At 45.0% G+C, this 20,260-nt stretch overlaps 1 protein-coding gene across 1 annotated transcript; it reads right to left on the bottom strand.

Annotated features, from left to right (window-relative positions):
• Nucleotides 1–1,357: 1,357 nt before the first annotated feature.
• On the bottom strand, nucleotides 1,358–16,276 carry OSGIN1 (oxidative stress induced growth inhibitor 1). The gene is made up of 6 exons (XM_081871875.1): nucleotides 16,119–16,276; nucleotides 10,093–10,204; nucleotides 6,929–7,065; nucleotides 5,866–6,057; nucleotides 4,801–4,892; nucleotides 1,358–3,564 (listed from the first exon to the last, which is right to left on the bottom strand). The coding sequence occupies exons 2-6, from the start codon at nucleotides 10,148–10,150 to the stop codon at nucleotides 2,592–2,594; spliced, it is 1,452 nt and encodes a 483-aa protein (XP_081728001.1). The 5' UTR covers nucleotides 10,151–10,204; nucleotides 16,119–16,276; the 3' UTR covers nucleotides 1,358–2,591.
• Nucleotides 16,277–20,260: the final 3,984 nt, after the last annotated feature.

Below are 20,260 nucleotides of genomic sequence, written 5' to 3'. Positions count from 1 at the left end.
AGTCATCTCCAAACTGCACCTGAAAGTAGTACCTGCCCTGGCTTCCGCCTTGGATGAAAAATTGTTGCTCTCAGCTTGGGAAATCCCCAAATCCTTTGCTGATAAAATCAACCCATCTTCTCAGCATCAGTTCCAAGTGCAGGATATGTGGTTCAGTGGTTCATAAGCCGAGTTCTAGGATACATGGCTAAGGAAATGCACTGTCCCAACACGCCCCTCCCACTCTGTTTTCAAAGAAAAGTGGGATACCAGTTCTCACCCCAAGTGAGAAGACTGCTTGCAAGCAAGTGCTACTTCAGGCAGTGAGGTGATTTGTTCATGCTGGTGACAGGACCTATATCCAACCTTCTGAATCTCCCTCTGACTCCAACCCAGCTGGCTCTGCCAATGGCCAGCTGCTTTTGGGGGGGGGCTATCCTTGCTCTCAGGAGGTGGAGGACTTGACCAGCTCCCCCTATCTCCATCCTGGCCAGGTCTTCTGGTGAAGACAGGATGGAAGCTTCCTCCTAATTTGTTAATTTGACATGATACAAATACAGTAGTATCTCGGGTTAAGAACTTAATTCATTCCATTGTTAACCTGAAACGGTTCTTAACCTGAGGCATGCTTTCGCTAATGGGGCCTCCCACTGCCACTGGTGGGCAATTTCCATTCTTATTCTTGGGCCAAGTTCTTAACCTGGAGGAACCACTTCCGGGTTAGCGGAGTTTGTAACCTGAAGTGTCTATAACCCAAGGTACAACTGTCTCTAATTCCTCAAGCCTTTGTAGCTGGGACTAAACTCAGCAAACCTGCACCCTAATGTGCATGCAAAAAATTACACAAGTTAAAGCATGCACAGTAAGTCAAAAAGAAAACACAGCCAAGCCATTTGACCTCTAGCTTGGCAAATTCTGCTCAGATTTTCTGTTTCACTTCCCTCTTCTATATAGCTGAAGGAGATTCATGAGGCCCAGAGCTTGCATGGGTTGGTTGACTTCCAGCTCACTATAGCTTCTCTTCCTCCACTGAAATGTGTAAACTCAGAAGTTATCGCAAGTTCAGGGGTGTTATATAAGGATAAACCTGTCCAAGGTTGGCTGTGCTAAAGGAGCAATTCAGGAACTTAGGCACAAATAGTTTGCTCTGCAGATCTTACCTGATAAAAAGAGATGTGAGCCCTAGATACTTATTTAAGCCACCCAAGTGCATCAGAACAGAAATTACTGCTGGCTTTCCCTGGTTGAAAATGTTGCTAACTGGGTACTCTGTGTCCCAGCTAGGCACGGACCTTGGCAATGAATAATCCACATACATCCCCATTAAACAGAACACATTTGGGGCAATAACTTTGCTTAAGGGTGGAGAGACTACACATTTGTAAAACGCCAAAATATTTTTATTTAAAAACAGTATACAAAAAATACTCCATATATATATATATATATATATATAAAATCTTTTTAAATCTTTTTGAAAAACCTTTTGCTTATAAACCAGCAAAATTAAAGTTTATAAAATTCAGCATGTAGACCTAAAGTCAACAAGGGGGTATTGAAGGATTTCCTGAGATTTCAGCTGTTGCATCCATGATTGCTTAGCTAGGCTACTCAAAATCCACACCTCTAAAGGAGAGCAGGAGAGCAGTGGGCGGCAGGTACAGAAGCCTTTGCCAATGAGTGCTCTACTGGTATTTTGGACTACAGCTCCCATCAGCCCCAGACTGTGCTGCTTTGGCTGATGGGAGTTGCAGTCCAAAACATCTGGAAAGAACCAGGTTGGAGAAGGCTGGGCTACAACACAATATTCAACATCAGGATGCCCTTAGAATACCCACAAAAGCAGGTTATGTCCTTAGAGCTACTTTAGGAACTTGCCAATTAGCTGCAGAACCTTCTTACACTCCTGAAAATGTACTCTAGAGGACCCCCCCCCATGTTTGTGGGACTTTGGGGGAATAAGGGGCTACTGCCAAATGGGCCCAAGAAAAACCCACTTGGCACCATTAGTGTATCAAAAAAATAAAATAAAGGAGCCAGCTCAGCCCAGCAGTTCCATCGATCAAAGCGTTGCTTAGATCCCCTAATCGCTTCCAGCGGTTTGAGACCCGCGGGCACTGCCTGGCTTTTAAAAAAATAAAAATAAAAATAAGTTTACAGCTTTGTGCAACTTTGGATCCAAGTCACGCACTCTTTTTGATTGATGCTTTCTATTTCACAGCTGTTCAGAATGGTATTTTTTTATGGGACAGTGAAGATTAGAGAAATCTACATAATAAATGTGAACACTGATCTACATTTGAAGGAGACCCTGTTGCCAATTTCACTCTGAGTATCCAGAAACCAGCAGCTGTTCCAGCACCTTTCCACTTCTTGTGTGCCAAAGCCTGCATAGAGCTGCCTCCCCAACTTGTAAAGCAGGGAGAAAAGGTTGGGCATGTGGCAGCACGTCCCGCAAGCACATTGTCTTGAATCTGCGACCTGGCCTTTCAGAGCAGACCTACCAAATGCTACAATGGAGAGACTTTATATCTGGTAGACTTGCATGTGTTCAGTTCCCCTCTTCTCAAAGGCTGCTGTGGGTCTTTCTCTAAGGGGAATGTCCGCAAGTGTTATGGGGGGTTGGGGTTGGCCTTCTTCAGCAGAGAGCTGGCCACCGCCAAAGCACCACCTTGCACAAACCGCACAAAATTGTCCCCAGCTAATGGTCCCATGGCATAGAGTCCCTTCTCGTGGACAGACTCGTAGGTAAAGGGATCAACATCAATAGGGTTCCTCTTGGAGCTGACCGGCTGCTCACAGTCCACCGCCAAGTCCACACCGTTGTTGGGCAGGTAGGTTAGGTTAGGGTTGGAGCCGATGAGGACAAAAGCCATGGAGATGTTGTGTATTTTCTGGCGGCCGCTCTTATCGCAAAAGATGCATTTCCTGTCCTCTGTGAAGGTGACGATGTGGTGCTCAGGAAGGCTGACATAGCATTCATATGGCCCCGGGTAAGGGATGGCCTGCTCTTTCATCATCTGGTGGACTTTGTGGTACTCGGGATACATTGTCTTAGGGAGCTGGTTGAAGATGAGGGCTGGGTCATTGACCTTTCTGCGGAAGGCGTGAATCACTGGGATGTTGCAATGGTGAGCAAAGAGGATGGCGTCTGCCGCAGTGAGCCCAGCGCCAACAATCAGGATCGGGTCGGACATCATGCCAATCTCCTTGTTCTTTACAGCTTCTTCAAGGGCGGAGAGCGTGTGGTGGACAAATGGAAGGTGCTCCCCTTTCACCCCTAAACGGGATGGGCTGTCATATGTCCCTGTGGCCAAAACCACATTTTCCGCATACACAGAGAAGGGCTGTGTACCACTGACCGTCGTGAGAAACCCGTCAACCTGGAAGAGGCTCCCACTGTCTACCTGGGGGTTGGTTTGTGGATTTTGACTGTTGTAGCAGGAGTCTACATCCACACTCAGTTTCTTTACAGACGTCACAAGAGTTCCACAGCGAAAGTTTTGCTTTAACCCTTTCTTTGCCACATAGTACTGATAATACTGGACTATGTCTCCTGCAGTCGCCCTGTTATTTCTGAAGCCCCTGTAACAAGAATATGACTATCAGTACAGACCAAGGAACAGTACAGTACAGATCAAGGAACACATTTCCTATGGCAACTTATTCAGGCTAATCTTCACCACCTTGCATTGCTCAGCAAGGTGTCATTGAGGCAAATTCAAGGTACTGTACACATTTTAACTTTTAAAACAGCCTACCTTCCACATTGGATCATCAATTATCACTGGACTATAACTCACATCATCCCTGATCACTGACCATGCTGGCTGGTGATTATGGGGATTGTAGTCCAACAATGTCTTGAGCCTCAAGGCTGGAGCATGCTGGTCTATGACTCTTAGCCAACAACCAGGGATGATGGGGCAACATTTGGGTACCAAGGCTGAAGAACACTGGTTCAGGCAGCATTGAACTAGGGGCACCTATGCTCTGACTTGGTATAAGTCAGCTGCCTAAGCTTCTACTTCAAAATACAGCCAGCTTCAGTGGAGTTCACTGCAAGGTGCCCAATTCATAATAACTACAGCTCACAGAAAAGAATTCATAATAACTACAGCCCACAGAAAAGAACGCCTAGTTATCAAATTCTGTGGATTGTATTCAAGGTTACAGTAGTTCCTTTTGCATCTTTGTTCTACTTATCTTTTGTGTTTGGGCTTGTACACTCAACTGACTGCTTGTTGACTCAGTCTGCACCTGCAGAACTGAGGTGGAACATCCCATTTACAGTTAATCAGTTTTACCCAGAGGGCTTTGGGTGGATTACAAGCAAAACGCTAGGCAGAGGCAAAGCCACCTTTCCTCCCCATACCAGCCGAATAGTGCCTCCCGCAAGACATCCCAAATAAGGCATTTGAAAAAATTCCTTCACAGTGACTAGACTGCAACAAGAAGGACTTTTTTACATGCATTTATTTGCTTTTGTGCAGTCAAGAGGTTTCTTTGATCATGGATGGTCATAAAAGGACAGGTAACATGATGCCTTGGATCTACTGGGCCTACTAAGTACAGAGCCACTGTGAGGCAATGGTTAGAGTGTGGGACTAACATCTGGGAGATCAGAGTTCAAATCCCCACTCAGCCAAGAAGCTCACTAGGTCAGCCTGGGCCAGTCTCTCAGCTTAGCCTACCTCACAGGGCTGTCATAAAATGGGGGAGGGAGAACTACGAGCACCTTGGAGGAAAGTTGAGATATAAATGCAAGAAATAATAAGGAAAGCTTCTCATTTGATTATTTTCATCCAAGAGCAAGCGTACCTTTTCTTCTTACTCAACCAGTCTTTGAACTGCAGGTCAGGAAGCCCCATCCAGTCTCCCTGGCTCAGTGTGAACATGGATCCCTCGATAGACTAAAAAAAGAATGAAGATATCACATAAATCAATGAATTGTGGCTGGAGGTGGATGAAAACTGCACTGCAGTGTAGCAAGTCTCATGGGGTCTCTGGCCACCCCTTTAATTCCTTTGCCTATTCTAAAAATAAATGTGGGTGTTGCAAGAGATTAAGTGGAATGTTCAATCTTCTTTTGGCTTGTCATAAATATGCAGAGCCACAGAGTAGCCTTCATCAACAGAGTGTCCACCACATGTTTGGACTTCAACTACCATCAATCCTAACCCACATGGCTGTGTTGGCCTGGGCTGATGGGAATTGTGGTCCAAAACATCGAGAAACCTGCCACAGGGACTAAATTGGCTTAGGTCTAGCAAATCCAGCACATGCTTTCTACCATTATTTCTTCCTGCTGGAGTTCACTGATAGAGGAGGAATACATATAAACAGCTCAGAACTTGTTCAGATAAATTGCAGTTCAAGCACATCCCATAACTCCATAGTTAGTTGACATATTTCAACCCTGAACAGGAAAAGTCTAGCCATCTTGCAGATTGCAATAGGCCAGGGATGGTGAACCTCAAACTCAGGGGCCAAATACACCCCCTCAGGCTCTTGGGATTCTTGCCTGGGTGGAACAGGTCCTGAAAGTGTGGTAATGTCACTTGCTTGCTGGGGATAGAGAGCTGTGGGTATAGCTCTCTGACTCTGTGTGGCTGAAAATTACCCTACCATTCAAAGGTAAGACCCATGCCCACTGCCCACTTTTGCCTGTGGTCCCACACCCTACAGACATGTGGTCCCTGGAAGGTTCTCTACAAGGTAATGTGGCCCTTGGGTTGTAAAAGATTTTTGACTCGTGTGATGGGTCATCCCTCATGGATGAAAAGATCAGCTTGGGTTGAGCCTTAAGGGACCAACCACTTCTAAGATGGGTCAACAAACTGTTGCCACTGTTTTAAAGGATCCAATATACAGAATTGCACTTACATGCCAGGCTCCTCCAGGAAGGTTTTTGCCAAGAACCAGATGAGGAATGGCTCTGTCAGGTTGATGTGACCAAGCAAGGACCGAATCTGCAGTCCCACCAAAATCAGTATCTGGACGCATCAGGGCATCAAAAAGGAGAGCAACTGGGCTGGAGGATCGCCCTTCCAGACCTTCAGATAGGTACTCAATATCCTGGAGGGAAAGAGAGAACTCTTGATGAACACCAGTCTTCTAATCATCACAAATTCTGGATTCAGAAGGCTTAGTTGTGGGCAGTCATCAGGAGAGCCAGTGTGGCATAGTGGTTAGAGTGTCAGACTAGGACCTGGGAGACCAGGGTTCAAATCCCCACTCAGCATGAAGCTCACTGAGTGACCTTGGGCCAGTCATTGCCTTTCAGCCTGAGTACTTCACAGGGTTGTTGCAGGGGTTAAATGATGAGGGGGAGAACCATGTGTACCACCTGGAGCTCCTTGGAGAAAAAAGTGGGCCATGAATGAATGAATGCTAGATGAATGTACAATCCCTTTCCTGTTTATTCTAAGTGGCACTCCTTATACCCTGGACGCACTATTTAATGCAAGGATAAGGAATGGAAGTCCTTATCTCCTTCACACATAAATACCTCATAGGCCATGTCTGACAGGTGGGCCACCCCATCCACTTTTCCATCACTTGACAGAACAGTGGCATGAGACAAGCCATTTTTGCCATGTGGGTGATCAGACAATTGTCAGGGCTTACATAAGCACCACGTACCCCGGCAATTAGCCAATGGCTGCTTCTTGCAAAGGACTATCTCACAAAGTACTGGTGCCACCAATAAGCTGATTGATGGTGCCTACAACCCTTGCTTTGCCCCAGCTGTGTCTTTAGTCATCTCACACCTGACAAAGGGGAGGTGGGTGCCTCATTGGTGCCTACCGGGCAATTGCTTTAATATACAAGGCTGCCCCTAACAGGGCCAAGATCATGCTTCACTTGCTCTAAAGTAGAGAATCATTTTAGAGCCCAAATTCCCTCTGTTGAAGGATGAACCAAGGGTGCTGAGAGCTGTACCAACCTGGTCTAAGATGGAAACCTCAGGTGTCTCTTCCAGTTTCCTTTGCAGAATGGGATTCGGATGAACAGGGTTCCTTCGGACATAGGGAATGTTACCAGACAGTAGGTAGGATAAGCAGATCCCCGAAGGGCCATTTCCTGAAAGAGAAATTAGATGGCTCCATAAGGCACAGTGTGTTATCCAGAGATGGAGGCTCAGTTCCCAGGTCTTGGGAAGGTTCTTCTGCTCATCAAACAGGCCCAAGACATTCTGCTGCTGGAGGCAAAGCATCAAATGTTCTCCCTCTAAGTCACAGGGTTCCAGAAATTGATCCCACATAGTTTGCCACATGTCAGCCCCTATTATCCAATGTGGTTTGGCAGGTGGTATAGTGCTGCAACAACAGCTTTCCTGCAGAAGGGTTGCTGTTGCTTACTGGAAGAGGAAGGGGTGAGACAACATGGAGGTGCAAGAAGCAGTCCACCTGGTGGGAAATTACGATGGCAGCTCCACCCCACCCAGCAAGCACTCTTGCTTGCTGGTTATCTACTGTTTGACAACTGTGCTTTTTGTCCAGAAGATTAAGTCTCATATATTCCTAAGATAGCCACTTTCATAAATCTACATAAGTCGTGAGGTACGCTCCAGTTAATTCCCAACAATTCTCACACTCTGGATTCTGCTGTCAAGTGTTTGCTACTGCAAAAACTTTGAAAGGCTAAGGCTGGTGCTGAAAAGCAAATATAATTTCTGCTGTGTTTTATTTTTAAAGATGTGTTTTTAGTCGCCAGCACTTTAAAATTGGTTTTGCTGCTTGTGATGTTTTCAAGCTTCATTTTTGCAATTGTTCAACGCTGCCTTCATGCTGCACATTGTCAGGTTTTGCCGTTTTTATCCTGCTTTTAATTTTTTCTTCCACGGCGCCTAAGGAGCAACAGCTGTTGGGCACCTAATGAATTTAGAACAAAAGTAACAACATCTTCAGCCAGCCTTGGAAACCAATAACTATTTCAGGCAGAGTTTCCACAGGGTTGAGTCTCCCAGCCTCCTTCTGAGCTGGATTAATATTTTACAGGGCCTTTGTCTAACCATCTGCCACTTTTTGAAGCTCAGTTCCTCACTAGAATGTGTCCAAACCAACAGCTGCATAATGCAAGAGAGCTGTTTAGGGTGACACAGCAACCTATCAGAGCATTAGTATCCCTATGCCATTTGGCACAGTCACCACATTGTAAAAGCCAGCTGGGAGGAGAGATTTCTCAAGGAGCTATATTTAAAGTGCTCCTTCTCCCCTCCCTGCTTAGCATCAACCAAAGAAGGTCTCAGGCACAGGCACTTAATATTCGCAGGGACACCATCCACCCCCATGCTATCCAAAGCCTGTGGGGTGCTCAGATGACCAGCTGAAACTTCTGAGCCCACGCTGATACTTCTTTGGCTGCAAAGAACATTTATGGCCAATTTGGTCCAGTAAAGTTGATGGCCAAAATCCACTGCATTTACTGTAAATGTCTGCTTCTCATCTGAAGTTGAGCCTGCATAGTACAGGTTATGTAAGGCTCCTCTTTGCAAAACAAAAACAAACAAACCTCTGAACAGCCAGCAGCTAGATGCTCACAGATAAGGGCTGGCAAGCTTTTTAAACTGCTGAAAGGGGAGAGGGAGAAAAGGAAAGGAGGGGAGGTAAGCAGGTAATTAGGCTGCAGTCAAGAAGCAGTGGGCAGAAATACTCAAATTAAAGTTCCCTCTCTGCCTTCTGTGCAGGGGAAAGAATATTTACAACTTGGCTCAGGGCAGCAGTGTGGTGCCCTTCATATGTTAGGGACTACAATTCCCATAATCCATGGCTATTGGCCATTTTGACTGAGGATGGTGGCAGCTGTAGCCCAAAACATCTGGAGGACACCACTTTGGCTACTCCTGAGCTTGCTCATACAATTAAAAGAAGAAGGGTGGTGAAGTATTTGAGCAACAGAGGTGGAATAAGGGAAGCTTAGACCAAGTCAGACCACCCACCCCGTCTTAGTAATTGTAGCACTAATGAGCAGCAAACAGTTTTCCTACATAACACTTCCTTAATATAAAATCCACCTAATTTCTCTATCGCTACCGAGGAACCTTTGTTTTTCATAGGGATGGACAAAACTGTCAATTTCTGTTTCTCTCAGTTGCTGTTTTCCAATCTTAAATTCCGTTGTCACGTTTCCACACCAGCGTATATATATTTTTAGGTCCTCACAAAATACTTGGCAGCATTTTAGTGTGCATTTCTCCTAATATGCATACTTTTGCACATGATTTTCCTCTTTATTGCAATCAGTTTTGCCAATTATAATACAATTTTCATGCCATCTTCAGAAATATATTCATTTTTGTCAGACCCCCTCATATACACATTTTTGTGCATAAAATGTATGTAAATTGGAGAGCTGTATTGCAAAATTTGGAGAAGTGTGAATTTCAAAGGACAGCTGTGTTTTGCTTCACATATAGTTTTGGGAAGTGAAAATTAGGTGGGCTCACATTAAAATGGAACTGACCCGAATTTCTTCCCCACTCCTGTGCCTAACAATGGAGACAACTGGATTTTATATTTCCAAAAATATGGAGGATCAACTATTATTTGCCTCTGCTTGCCAGCAGTCCCTCGTGAGACCTCAAAGCACTCAGCAAAGCCTCATCCGAATGCCTCCACTCTCTCCTCTAACATTCAGTCTTAAGGCTGTTGCCTAAATGCAGATTCCCTCTGTGGCTCCTGTATCAGCCAATTCCCATCCCCTTATTGTGATCAAGGGATCTGGAGATCTCAAAACTCTGCATGTGCTTTCATAACATTTTGGTTTGCTTAGTAAAAGGATTGTCCTAATCTGGATGTTGTTGACATTTCTCTTTGGGGGTAAAACCTTTGCATTTTTATATAACTCTTCTGTTTCCCACAATCTGTGTCCCTGTAGGGGGGGGGGGGAGTGTCCCGACAAATTCCCGTTGCATGCAAAGAACTGCAACCCCATTTGTTTCCAGTAAGCAAGCTTGTGTTGGCAGCAAAAAGGGAGGGGGGATACCAGGACACTTCTTGCTTTAATTATAGCTCTTGGAACTGCAGCTTGAGGCTGCTGAGCACATGGTGGCCTGGCAAGATAATGAGCCCTGGCCAATGTAGATTACTCCCCAGAGTGTATATTTACCTATGATCACTACAGGAAGAGGCTTGGCACTGCTCTGCTCCAGATGTGCATGCAACATGGTTGGGCGCTCGCTCACTCTCTGCCAGCAAAGTTCGAGGACCTCCAAGTCAGTCTGCAACAATAAAGCCAAGCAAATATTTGTTATCACCAGAACACCCTGATAATGGTGGAAAACTACTTATGTGCATGTAAGAGCAGAAAGAAGTACCATCAGCAACCAAGTTTTTAAAATGGAAGAAATCTGCATGCTATGTCCACTCCACTTTTTGAATTTGCATCTTGTTTCTTTCTCCCCACTCTGAAAGGTGAGATTCAAGTGCTTTTTAGGAGGCCTGTGACACCCCAGCTTTCTACAACCTGCAGTTCCTCATTGTCAGAGTAAGAACTTCTGAAGAACCGCTGAGAATCCTGAGCAATTTAGAATCCTCATCTACACACTGACATGAGTAGAGTAGGGTCTACAGTGCAGACACTGTACAACAAGGACAGCAACACTGGCGGTGGGGTGGGGTGGAGAGAAGCTGGGAAGGTCTCAACCCCAAACTCCCTCATGCAATTCTATTTGCATGGGAAATTAGAGCTTATATGATGCCCAATATCACTTCTATGAGGAACTATCACCATCACCACCAGCCAAGGAGCAGGTCATTCTTCCAACCACAAGCAATGTTTAAGTCAACCCAAAGGCAGTAATGCAACCAAATTCAAGCTATAGGTTCTCCTGGTTTTCTTCTCTTTGCTTTTCCAGAGTTGTTGAAAACCAAGAATCTTCAAAGCATCAAGAATGGAGAGGGGAGTGGGTGAGCTGGGGGAGAAATTTTTGAAATAACTCTTCTTTTTGGAGGTTCTTAGTCACCAGAGCACATCTCATTGAACTTCTGCTGTGCTCACTGAGTGGAGAAAGAACTTTGACAACTTTCCAATAACATTTTCCCATAAGTTTGGCAAGTAGCCTTGGGCTTGGCATGTGGTTTCCTCAAAGTCATTGCATTACTGTAACCTGGAGGCAGAATGTGGTATCCTTCAGGGCTACCAGACAGAAAAATACAGCTACTGCTTTAAAATTGTATGAAGCCAAGTTCTAAACTAGGTGTGTGACACAAGCCCTGTTGAGGCACTATGCCCTTCACAAGATGGGGGGAAGTCTGGGGATGAGCTACTGAAAGTCTGCAGATGAAAGCATTCCATGCTCAAGTAGGCTTCCCACACTCACAAACTAGAACCCTGATTATCCAGGTTCTAGATCACACTGGAATACCAGTTGCTGGAAACAACAGGAGTAGACAGTGCTCTTGTGCTGGAGTCCCGCAGGCGTCTGTTTGGCCACTGTGGGAACAGGATGCTGAACTAGATGGGCCATTGGCCAGATCCAGCAGCCTCTTCTTATGAAGCATACATTTTTTCTTTAATTTTCTTTAACAAGATGTATATATTGCTTAATTGGAAAAAAAAACCCTCTAAGTAAAATGCTCTGTATTATTTTATAAACTAATTAAAAATATTCATAAGAGAATGCTGATAAAATCAAGCAACATTAAAAAACAGGTAGACATAACAGAAAGATTTCCAAATGTAGATAAAATTGGCAGTCATGAATACATAATTTCGATATCATGTCTGGATAGACTTGCCTAAACAAAAAAGTTTTTAGTGGGCGATGAAAGCGACTGTCTGGCATCAATAGGCAGTTCATGCCAGAGCATAGATACTGTCATGTTAAAAATTCATTGCGAGGGCAGAATGCGCATTAAGACGCATTTGGAGAAGTGTGAGCACTGCAGATCACAGAGCAGTCAAGTGGGCACATATGGAAATCGCCGCAGAACCTCTTGGGGACCTCTTGGTAGTTCCACCTTCCTCAGAAGTTCAGGGTGTGTTTGAAGGCCTAGAGAGGGCTTTCTCTGCGGCAGCCTCTAAGTTGTGGAAATCCCTCCCCACAGATGAGCTGGGCACCTTCACTATACAGTCTCCATCATATGATGAAGACCCACCTCTTAACACTGGCTTTTGGCCCCTGAGAAATTATATTTTTAGGACCTGCCCTATTCTTGTGACTGTAACTCATTTAAAACTGTTTTTAATGGGAGGTTTCAAATTGTTACAACTTGCCCTGGCACCTCAGGCAGTAGGGCGGGGAATAAATCAAAACCATCACCATCATTCATCAAGTAAAATGGTCCCAAGGTCTTAAAAGTTTTAAACACTAGCAAAAGCAGAGGAGGCTCCTAATCACATGCTTCAGCCCCCAAGGTGGTGGGTTCCAGGGATGGGCAAGAAGGAAGTGACATGAGAAATGGGGCCAGCACCACACAGTTCTGTGAGTGTGTGTGGTTGAATAGGCCTACAGGAGATCTTCAATTAGGACCTTTCACACTGGTTTCCTATAGCTTCTTTGAAGACTGGGGAAGTAGTGCTGGGACAGGAGGTTCAGCCCTTTCCTTCATTGTCCTTTTCCCAATCTTAGCCATTCCTTGCCTGCCTGCCCTATCCTGAGAGCTAACAGCTAATTTGGAGGAGGAGAAGGTGATTTCGATAAGGGCAAGGGAAGCCACTTCCCCAGTCTTTAAAACAGCCACAATGGGGTTTCCTTTTCTTTTCTTTTCTCTTCTCTTCTCTCTCTCTCTTTAAGAAAAACCCAAACAAACCACAAGAGATCTTAATCACTGGTCACATCCAATTTAGCCTTAGGAGTCTGGGGTAAGGAAAATATCCCAAAGCTTCTCAGTTTGTTGTGCTCAAATCCATATATTTCATTACATATAAAGATTAGTTCCTTTTCCTCAATCTGTGTAAGAGATGAAATAACTTCGAGTGGTATGAACTGTGACTGAACATACACAGAAGGCATATTGTAGCTATGATTCACTTTCTATGTTCTCTTTGGGGTGCTTTCCTTGTCTGACTCATCTTCATAAAAGGGACAGGTGAAATATATTAATCCATTATGTTAGAATGATTATTGTTAGTCACATGTAACTTAATTGGCAGATTTAGTCACAGACCTAAGGCTTTCTGCCAGAACCATCCAACTGAAAGTTTACACACAAACACACACACACACACACACACACACACACACACTAGCAGAGATCAGTGAAACCCATTGAGTGAACTGAGTTTGGGGAAGACAAAAGACAGTGTTCTCCCCACAGAATGCCTAATTCACTAGTGGAACTTACTGCCACAAGATGCAAAGGCCACTGGCTAGGATGACTTAAAAGAAAGAAACTAAACAAATGCATGGAGGTGGTACTGATCAGTGGCTGTCAACCACAATAGATTTGCCATATTCAGAAGCTGCCATTCTCTGCATTTCAGATTCCAGAAGTTGGAGGCAAGCAAGGCTCTGTTGCCTTCATACTGAGCGTGTCAATTTTCCAGGGACATCTGGCTAGCTGCTTTTGGAAGCCAAGCTGGACTATTGGTCCACCAAGCTCAGTATTGTCCACAGCAGGGCTAGGAGCATCTGTTCCTCTCCAGATGTTGGGACTACTATCATCCCTAACCATTGGGGCTGCTGGGAGTTGGTGTCCAATAACATCTGGAGGTCCATGGGTTCCTCATCCATGGCAATAGCTCTCCAGGATCTCAGGCAGCGGTCTTTGCAAGCCATACTGGGAGGTGCCAAAAATTGAACCTGAGCCCTTAGCATGCAAGCACATGTTCTACCACTAAGTTACAGTCCTACCCCATTTTTTGCCTGATTCAACAAGGTTCATCTTAGGTCAAGGACAAGGAATGTGTCTCTCCAGGTGCTGTTGGACCCCAACTCGCATCAGCCTGGCCGACATAGCCAATGGTCAAGGGTTAGGGGTGTTGTAGTCCACAGCAACATCTAGAGGGCCACCAGTTCCCCGCCCATGCTTCAGGTTCTTAATCAACTACATGCATCCCACAAGGACAGCTGCCTAGGTAAGATTATGCTACAATACAGGGTTGCAGCAATCTTCCATGTTGCCCCATCACTCTTATCTCTATGGCTTAGCTTCTAACTGCTTGTCACCTTGTAATCAGAAGCACGCACTAACAAATTTGACAACAATTCAATCCTGTATCAACAGCAGTTGCTCTGGGAGGAGAAGTGTATATTACTTCAAGAAGGGCCTCTTATCTAGGCCAAACTTAACCTCAAACAGCCTTATCCCTCCTGGCCCTTTCGCTCCTGAATATTCATTTCTCATCGCTGGAGGCATGCAGGTTCCCAAGCAGACAATGTAGTGCCTTATTGCCACTTTGCAAGGTCACATACCAGGTTCCCACGAGTCAATTGCTTGGCCATGATGGTTTCAAGGTAAAAGAGGTTAAGTAAGGGGAGCATTGAGGAGCATTTGGAACAGCAGAGTTCCTCAGTGAAGGACTGCACTCATAGCTCAGTGGTACAGCAGCAGCTTTTGCATGCAAAAGGTCCCAGGTTCAATCCCTGGTATCTCTTAGTAGGGCTAGGAAAAAACCCTGCCTGAAACTCTGGAGAGCCACTACAGATCAATGGTCTTCTCAATATAAGTCAGCTGCCTATGTTCCTTATACAGTGAGCAAGATAACAAGGGGTGGACATCTACAATCCCCACTGGGTATTCTGGTGAAGGACAGTGGGCTCAAGCTAGAGATGGAGTCAAGGTCTGCAGTGCCTGAGTTCAGCCCTGGGGAAGGACCATAGCTCAGTGACAGAACATTTGTTTTGGATGCAGACGGTCCCATGCTCAAAGTCTGGCATCTTGAAGTAGGGCTGGGAATGTCCCCAGTCTGAAACCCCACCAATCAGTATAGGCAATGTGGAACTAAATGGGTCCGGTTTTCTGGGTCCTTGTGGCTTTACCTAGCTGCACTGGCAGAGCGCTAGACAGCACTGGGCAACTGGGTTTAGACACCCTTTTAATTTCCCACAGTGACCCTAGAGAGACACTAGATTGAGTGCATTGTGAGAAATGAAGAACAGCCATATTCAGCCATCTAACTTCAAGAAATTTGTTTCCTGAGGCATTAGGTCTTAACAGAAGAAAGATAAGCTTAGCAAGAGGTGAGCTGGTTAAGAAAAGAGATCAGATTATTTGATAGGTAACAAAATAAGGCCTTGAACAGAACAAAGAATTCTATCTTTTGTCCAGCTGTAGCATATAGCACTCCGCAAACATCTTAAGAGGGCCAATTCTTGCCAAACATGAAGAACTCAGTCTGAATGCAAAATGCATGTGAAATATTGCCCTTTCTGTCCTCATTTTATGGCACGCCATAGTTGCCAGCAGAGAAAAAGTGTGCTAAATACATAAACCTGAGTTTATTATTCAGGATGACTTCAGAGTTGTGAAATCGGCCTTTGATCCCCTGAAATTGCTCTCTGGTATCTTTCCACTCCTTTGTAACTGATCTGCAGATTCCACATTCACGCTGCCAGCACCAATATCCCGCTGTGGTGATAACATTACATAACCGTACTCAGCAGAGAGAACTCCCTCTGGCCAAACCACACCAGGCTCACCCATGTTTGGCCACTGGAGTCAGGCAGATGCTTCCAAGTTGAAGAAACTATCTTAGAAATCCTACACCAAAGGTAAGCGATAGTATTTCTGCTAGAGGATCTACCAGTGATTTCATTAGGACCCAAATAGCCTTTTACAAAAGCATTTTTCCGCCTGCACACAGCTATTTTGAAGCAAGAGGGTTAAAAAGTTCTGCCAGCCATACCAGTCTGACAGGTGCGTCCCAAGAATGCAAAGTCACATGCCGCCAGACACTCCTTTGATTCCGGTCACTTCAATTTTGAATATACAGTGGAGAGACTGTCCCCTTGGCATTTTCCCACAGTTCCACACCACCTTCTGCTTTCTAAAAGGCAGAAACATCTCTGTTCCCATTTGTCAAGAGGAGTGCTTCCCTTCTGCTCAGCTGATTCATACCCCCAAAAAATTCCCCTAGCATGAATTCTTGGTTATCTGGTGCCTTTCTCTTTTTAAAGCACTTATTTCTTACAATGCGGACTGGCAGTCAACTTAGTAAACCTTTTTGGCATCCTTCCAGTGTCATCTTACCTTGGAAAAAGTCTGCTGGATCTCAAGGAAGGCCTGTCAGTCACAGGTGTCCCTCTAGCCAGAAGAGAATGAACCAGCCGGCTGTTTCGAGAAACTGCTTCTCTCCCGCCCTCCCTTCTCCAGCTGCAGTTTAAATATATTACAGGCAAGTCTCCAGTCCAGAGGAGGCGGGGCTCAGGGCCTTGTGGGCAGGGCTAGGAAACTCTCTCATAAGCATGAGTCAGCAGCAGCAGCAGCAGCCCAGTCATTTACGCACTTTTATGAATGGAGCTACACAGTAACTGTTACTTGGGGCGGGGGGGGGGGGGAGCACGGACACAGCCTAGAATGAAAAAGAACTGGATAAAAAGTAGCCTTGACACTCCCCTGGTGCCAAAGGCATAGAAGACCATTTTGTAGATTTTGTTATCTAGAGCCAAAGGGCAGTAACAGTGCAGTGCTGGGATTACTGAACACAACTGATCTGAGAGCAAGTCCCACTGAATTCACTGGAACTTATTTAAATCACTTGAAAACAAATGACAGTCAAGAGGTTAGAGTGGATTCTTTAAAAAAGAAAAAAAGGAAGTTGCTCCAGAAGTAGAAATACTGTAAAACTGTTTTACAGTATTTTTTTTTTACTGGTCTTTAAAAGCCTGGGGAAATAAAAGCCCTAGCCTGATACCTAACACTTAACAAACTGCACACCAGCATCCAGTCATTGGAGTCAGGGCAGCACCACAGGAGAGGCTGTTTTCCTAGTTGAAACCCATCTAGCATCTGGAGGGTGGGGCACAGAAGGCACTCCAGAAACCATGATCATAACAATACATGTAATATTCTTAACATGTTTATTTCAGATGCACCAATTGTCCATAGGTGCCAGGTGGCATGCACCAGTGATGGGGGATGTTTTTCAGCCCAAAGGCCACTCTCCCTCATGAACAACCTTCCAGGGCGGGATTTGTGTGCCAGTGGGGGGCAGAGCCAGAGGGAAAATGTAGGCGGAGCAAAATATGTGACTCCTCCTTTTGTATCATGAAGCTACATTTCAGCCACACAAGTGTTAGAGGTTTTTTACACATACAAACACCTCTCCCTCCATACAAGTTCTCTATGGCAACATATAATTTAGCCCTGTATCTGTTATGCCCAGTACCTTTTTTAAAAAATGTTACTACTGTGACCGACTTCCCCATTTCCTCTCCAATTCTTTTGTAGAGACTCAGCACTGCCACTAATTTTATAATCTCTAATTGCTCCCATATTTTCCTAATTAGTTCAGCTTCTCTTTTTCATTCTGTTTTTATCCCAAGTTTTAGCATATAATACCCTTGCAATTGTTCCTATACTGAAAATAAAGTTTGTATATGTGATCATCTAATAATCTCTTGTCAGTGCTACTCTTGTAGTTCAATAAGCATAACCGTTGGGCTACTTCTACATGTCTCTGAAAATTGGCTGGATTTTGGCTCACATCTTGTTTTGGAAAGTGCAAGTCTGTAGGTTTGTCCTTAAATGCAAAGTGAACCCATTTTCACCCCCTCTGTACTCCCACTAAATCTTCCCTTCTCTAGGCTAAACTTACTCAGCTAAACTTACTCCATAGGACTTGTAAATTCCTGTTCTCAACTGTTCTCCATAGGACTTGTAAATTACAAGGCAGATAAAATTCTGGACTATGACCTGGGAGACCAGGGTTCAAATTCCCACTCAGCCATTGGGTCAGCTGCTATAGCTCAGCTTCACCTACCCCATAAACTGGAGAGGGGGAGAAGGTGAGAAAAGGTGAGATATAAATGTCACCATCATCATATTATTTTCTTTTAATATGGTGTGTATTTTTGTTGTATTTTTATTGTAAATCACTGTGTGATCTTTGGATGAAGGACAGTATTAAAAATAAATAAATAATAATATCCTTCTATGCATCACAAAAGCTTAGCAGCCTCCATTCCCCTCTCACTTTCAAAAATTGCAAAATAGAGGCAATCAGCTGACTTGCCGAAATCTCAGATGCCTTTATGCCTAGGCAACGGCTTGTCCGGAGAACTTCCCTCCATTGTGAACACTGCCCACATTCTTCCTGTTGCACTGTGAAGTTGCAGTGAACGGGTGAGATCAGCGACAAGAATTTCATCACATCATGGCCAAGAACTTTCACCTGGTCCCATGCTGTTTGTACAGTGGAAGAAATTCCATTTATGCTATGAGGTAGTTGCAGCATACCTAGAGAAGAGGATGTTGGGCTGCTTCCCCATGCCCAGCCCCACATGCTTCTAAGAATCTGCTGCCTGTAATGCTGGTAGGTTATGCACTCATTACAAAATACAGAGCGAGGGTGCTGGTTGATGCTTGCCACAGTGTACATTCCATAGCACACCCTGCCTTGGCCCGTTCTGTCCTGCTAATGAGAAGTTTGCTAAATAGTTGCAGTAAGAATATGTGGAGTGCCACCTGCAGTTATTGCTTCTTTCACTGGCTGGGCTGGGCCCCTCCACCCCACCCTGTGAGGAAAAGCAGCAGGATCACCTTCTCTAGGGGCAATGAGATCAACTGGGCCACACACACAGACACCAGGGTCAGCACCAGACTTGGGCAGGCCTAGGTATGGCACTGCTTGCAGCCACTCACCAGCACCACCCAACCTGCACAAGGTTCACTCTACATGTCTACTCTGTCACTTCTGCTTTGGCAGCAGTACCACTCCCCACTGCCCCCCCCACCCAATACTCCCACAATGGACATGTGGTGGAATTTTTGAGTGGGAACTAAGTTTGGCTCCCATTCATGGTACCATCTTAAGATACCCCAGCCCACTGATCTATGCAATCCCATCCAGACTTTAGATCTATGAACTCAGTAAATTTAACTCAGTAAATTTGAAAGTCAGTGCAGTGTAGTGGTTAGAGTGTTGGGTTAGAACCTGGGAGAGCAGGGTTCAAATCCCCACTCTGCCATGAAGCTCACAGTCTTTCGACCTAGCCTACCTTGCAGAGTGGCTGTGAGGATAGAAATGGGGAGAAGAAAAATTTATGCCATACTCAACTCCTTGTAGGAAAGTTAGGTTAAAGATGTGATGGATAGATGATAGATAGATAGATAGATAGATAGATAGATAGATAGATAGATGATAGATAGATAGAGAGATAGAGATAGAGATAGAGATAGAGATAGAGATAGAGACAGAGACAGAGACAGAGACAGAGACAGAGACAGAGACAGAGACAGAGACAGAGACAGAGACAGAGACAGAGACAGAGATAGAGATAGAGATTTACTGGAAAACATCCAGGGGCTCAGTTTGGAGGGTGGGGAATGGTGGTATGTCAGGATCAGGCCAGAGAGGTGCCCTGAGACCCGTGGCCAGTGCTTGACTTGGCCAACTGCTGGTGCAGGACCTGCTCCCGCACCAGTAAAACAGTTGGGGAAGAGAGAGAAGACAGATAGGCTTTCAGAAGGGTGCGGATTAACTAGTACAGTGGATATTAGAGATTACTTTTTTAAAACCAAAAACCTATTTAAGCCCTAGAGCTGACTGAGGAGGAGGGGTGCAACTTATGATGAAACTGATTGTCCTTTGGGAATCCTCATCTCAAAACTTACTTTCTGGAACAGTATATGAACCGAAAAGCAGCCATCTTTTGAAATTTGCACTTTTATAATGCAGTTCTCTAGCAAAGTAATGGGTACAAAAATGTATAAACTGGGGTGGTGTCTGCATTTTAAAAATGCATATATGCCACCAGAAAGCAAAGCTCCATGGGATCAGCTGTTCTAACTCCTCAGTCAGCCAATCCTTGAAGGCTGTTTGCAAGCCCCTGCTCACCTGCTCAGTGCTCTGAAGCGCCAATGATTAGCTGATTGGCAGCCATGGGCATAGCCAAGGGGGCGGGGGGAGGGGAGGGGCAGCTGCCCCCCTAGATCAAGTAAAACAATAGGAATACTTAACTATTGCCCTCCCTAAAAATCCAGGCTATGCCCATGCCAATGGCAGCAGCACAGGATTCTTGACAATCAGAGGGACCTCACAGTGTACCATCACCTGACAGCATGGTGACATCTGGCAATTGGCCTGTGTGGGGCAGGTGAGATAAAGATGTACACACAGCCTTTGTGAGATGCCTTTTTTCAGTGGCATACTATGTGTGCATGTATATTGT

The sequence above is a fragment of the Podarcis erhardii genome, assembly GCF_964252035.2.
Source record: "Podarcis erhardii genome assembly, chromosome: 7".
Classification (NCBI taxonomy): domain Eukaryota; kingdom Metazoa; phylum Chordata; class Lepidosauria; order Squamata; family Lacertidae; genus Podarcis; species Podarcis erhardii.
The sequence above is the reverse complement of the archived record's forward strand: the minus strand, read 5'-3'. Positions and strand labels throughout refer to the sequence as shown.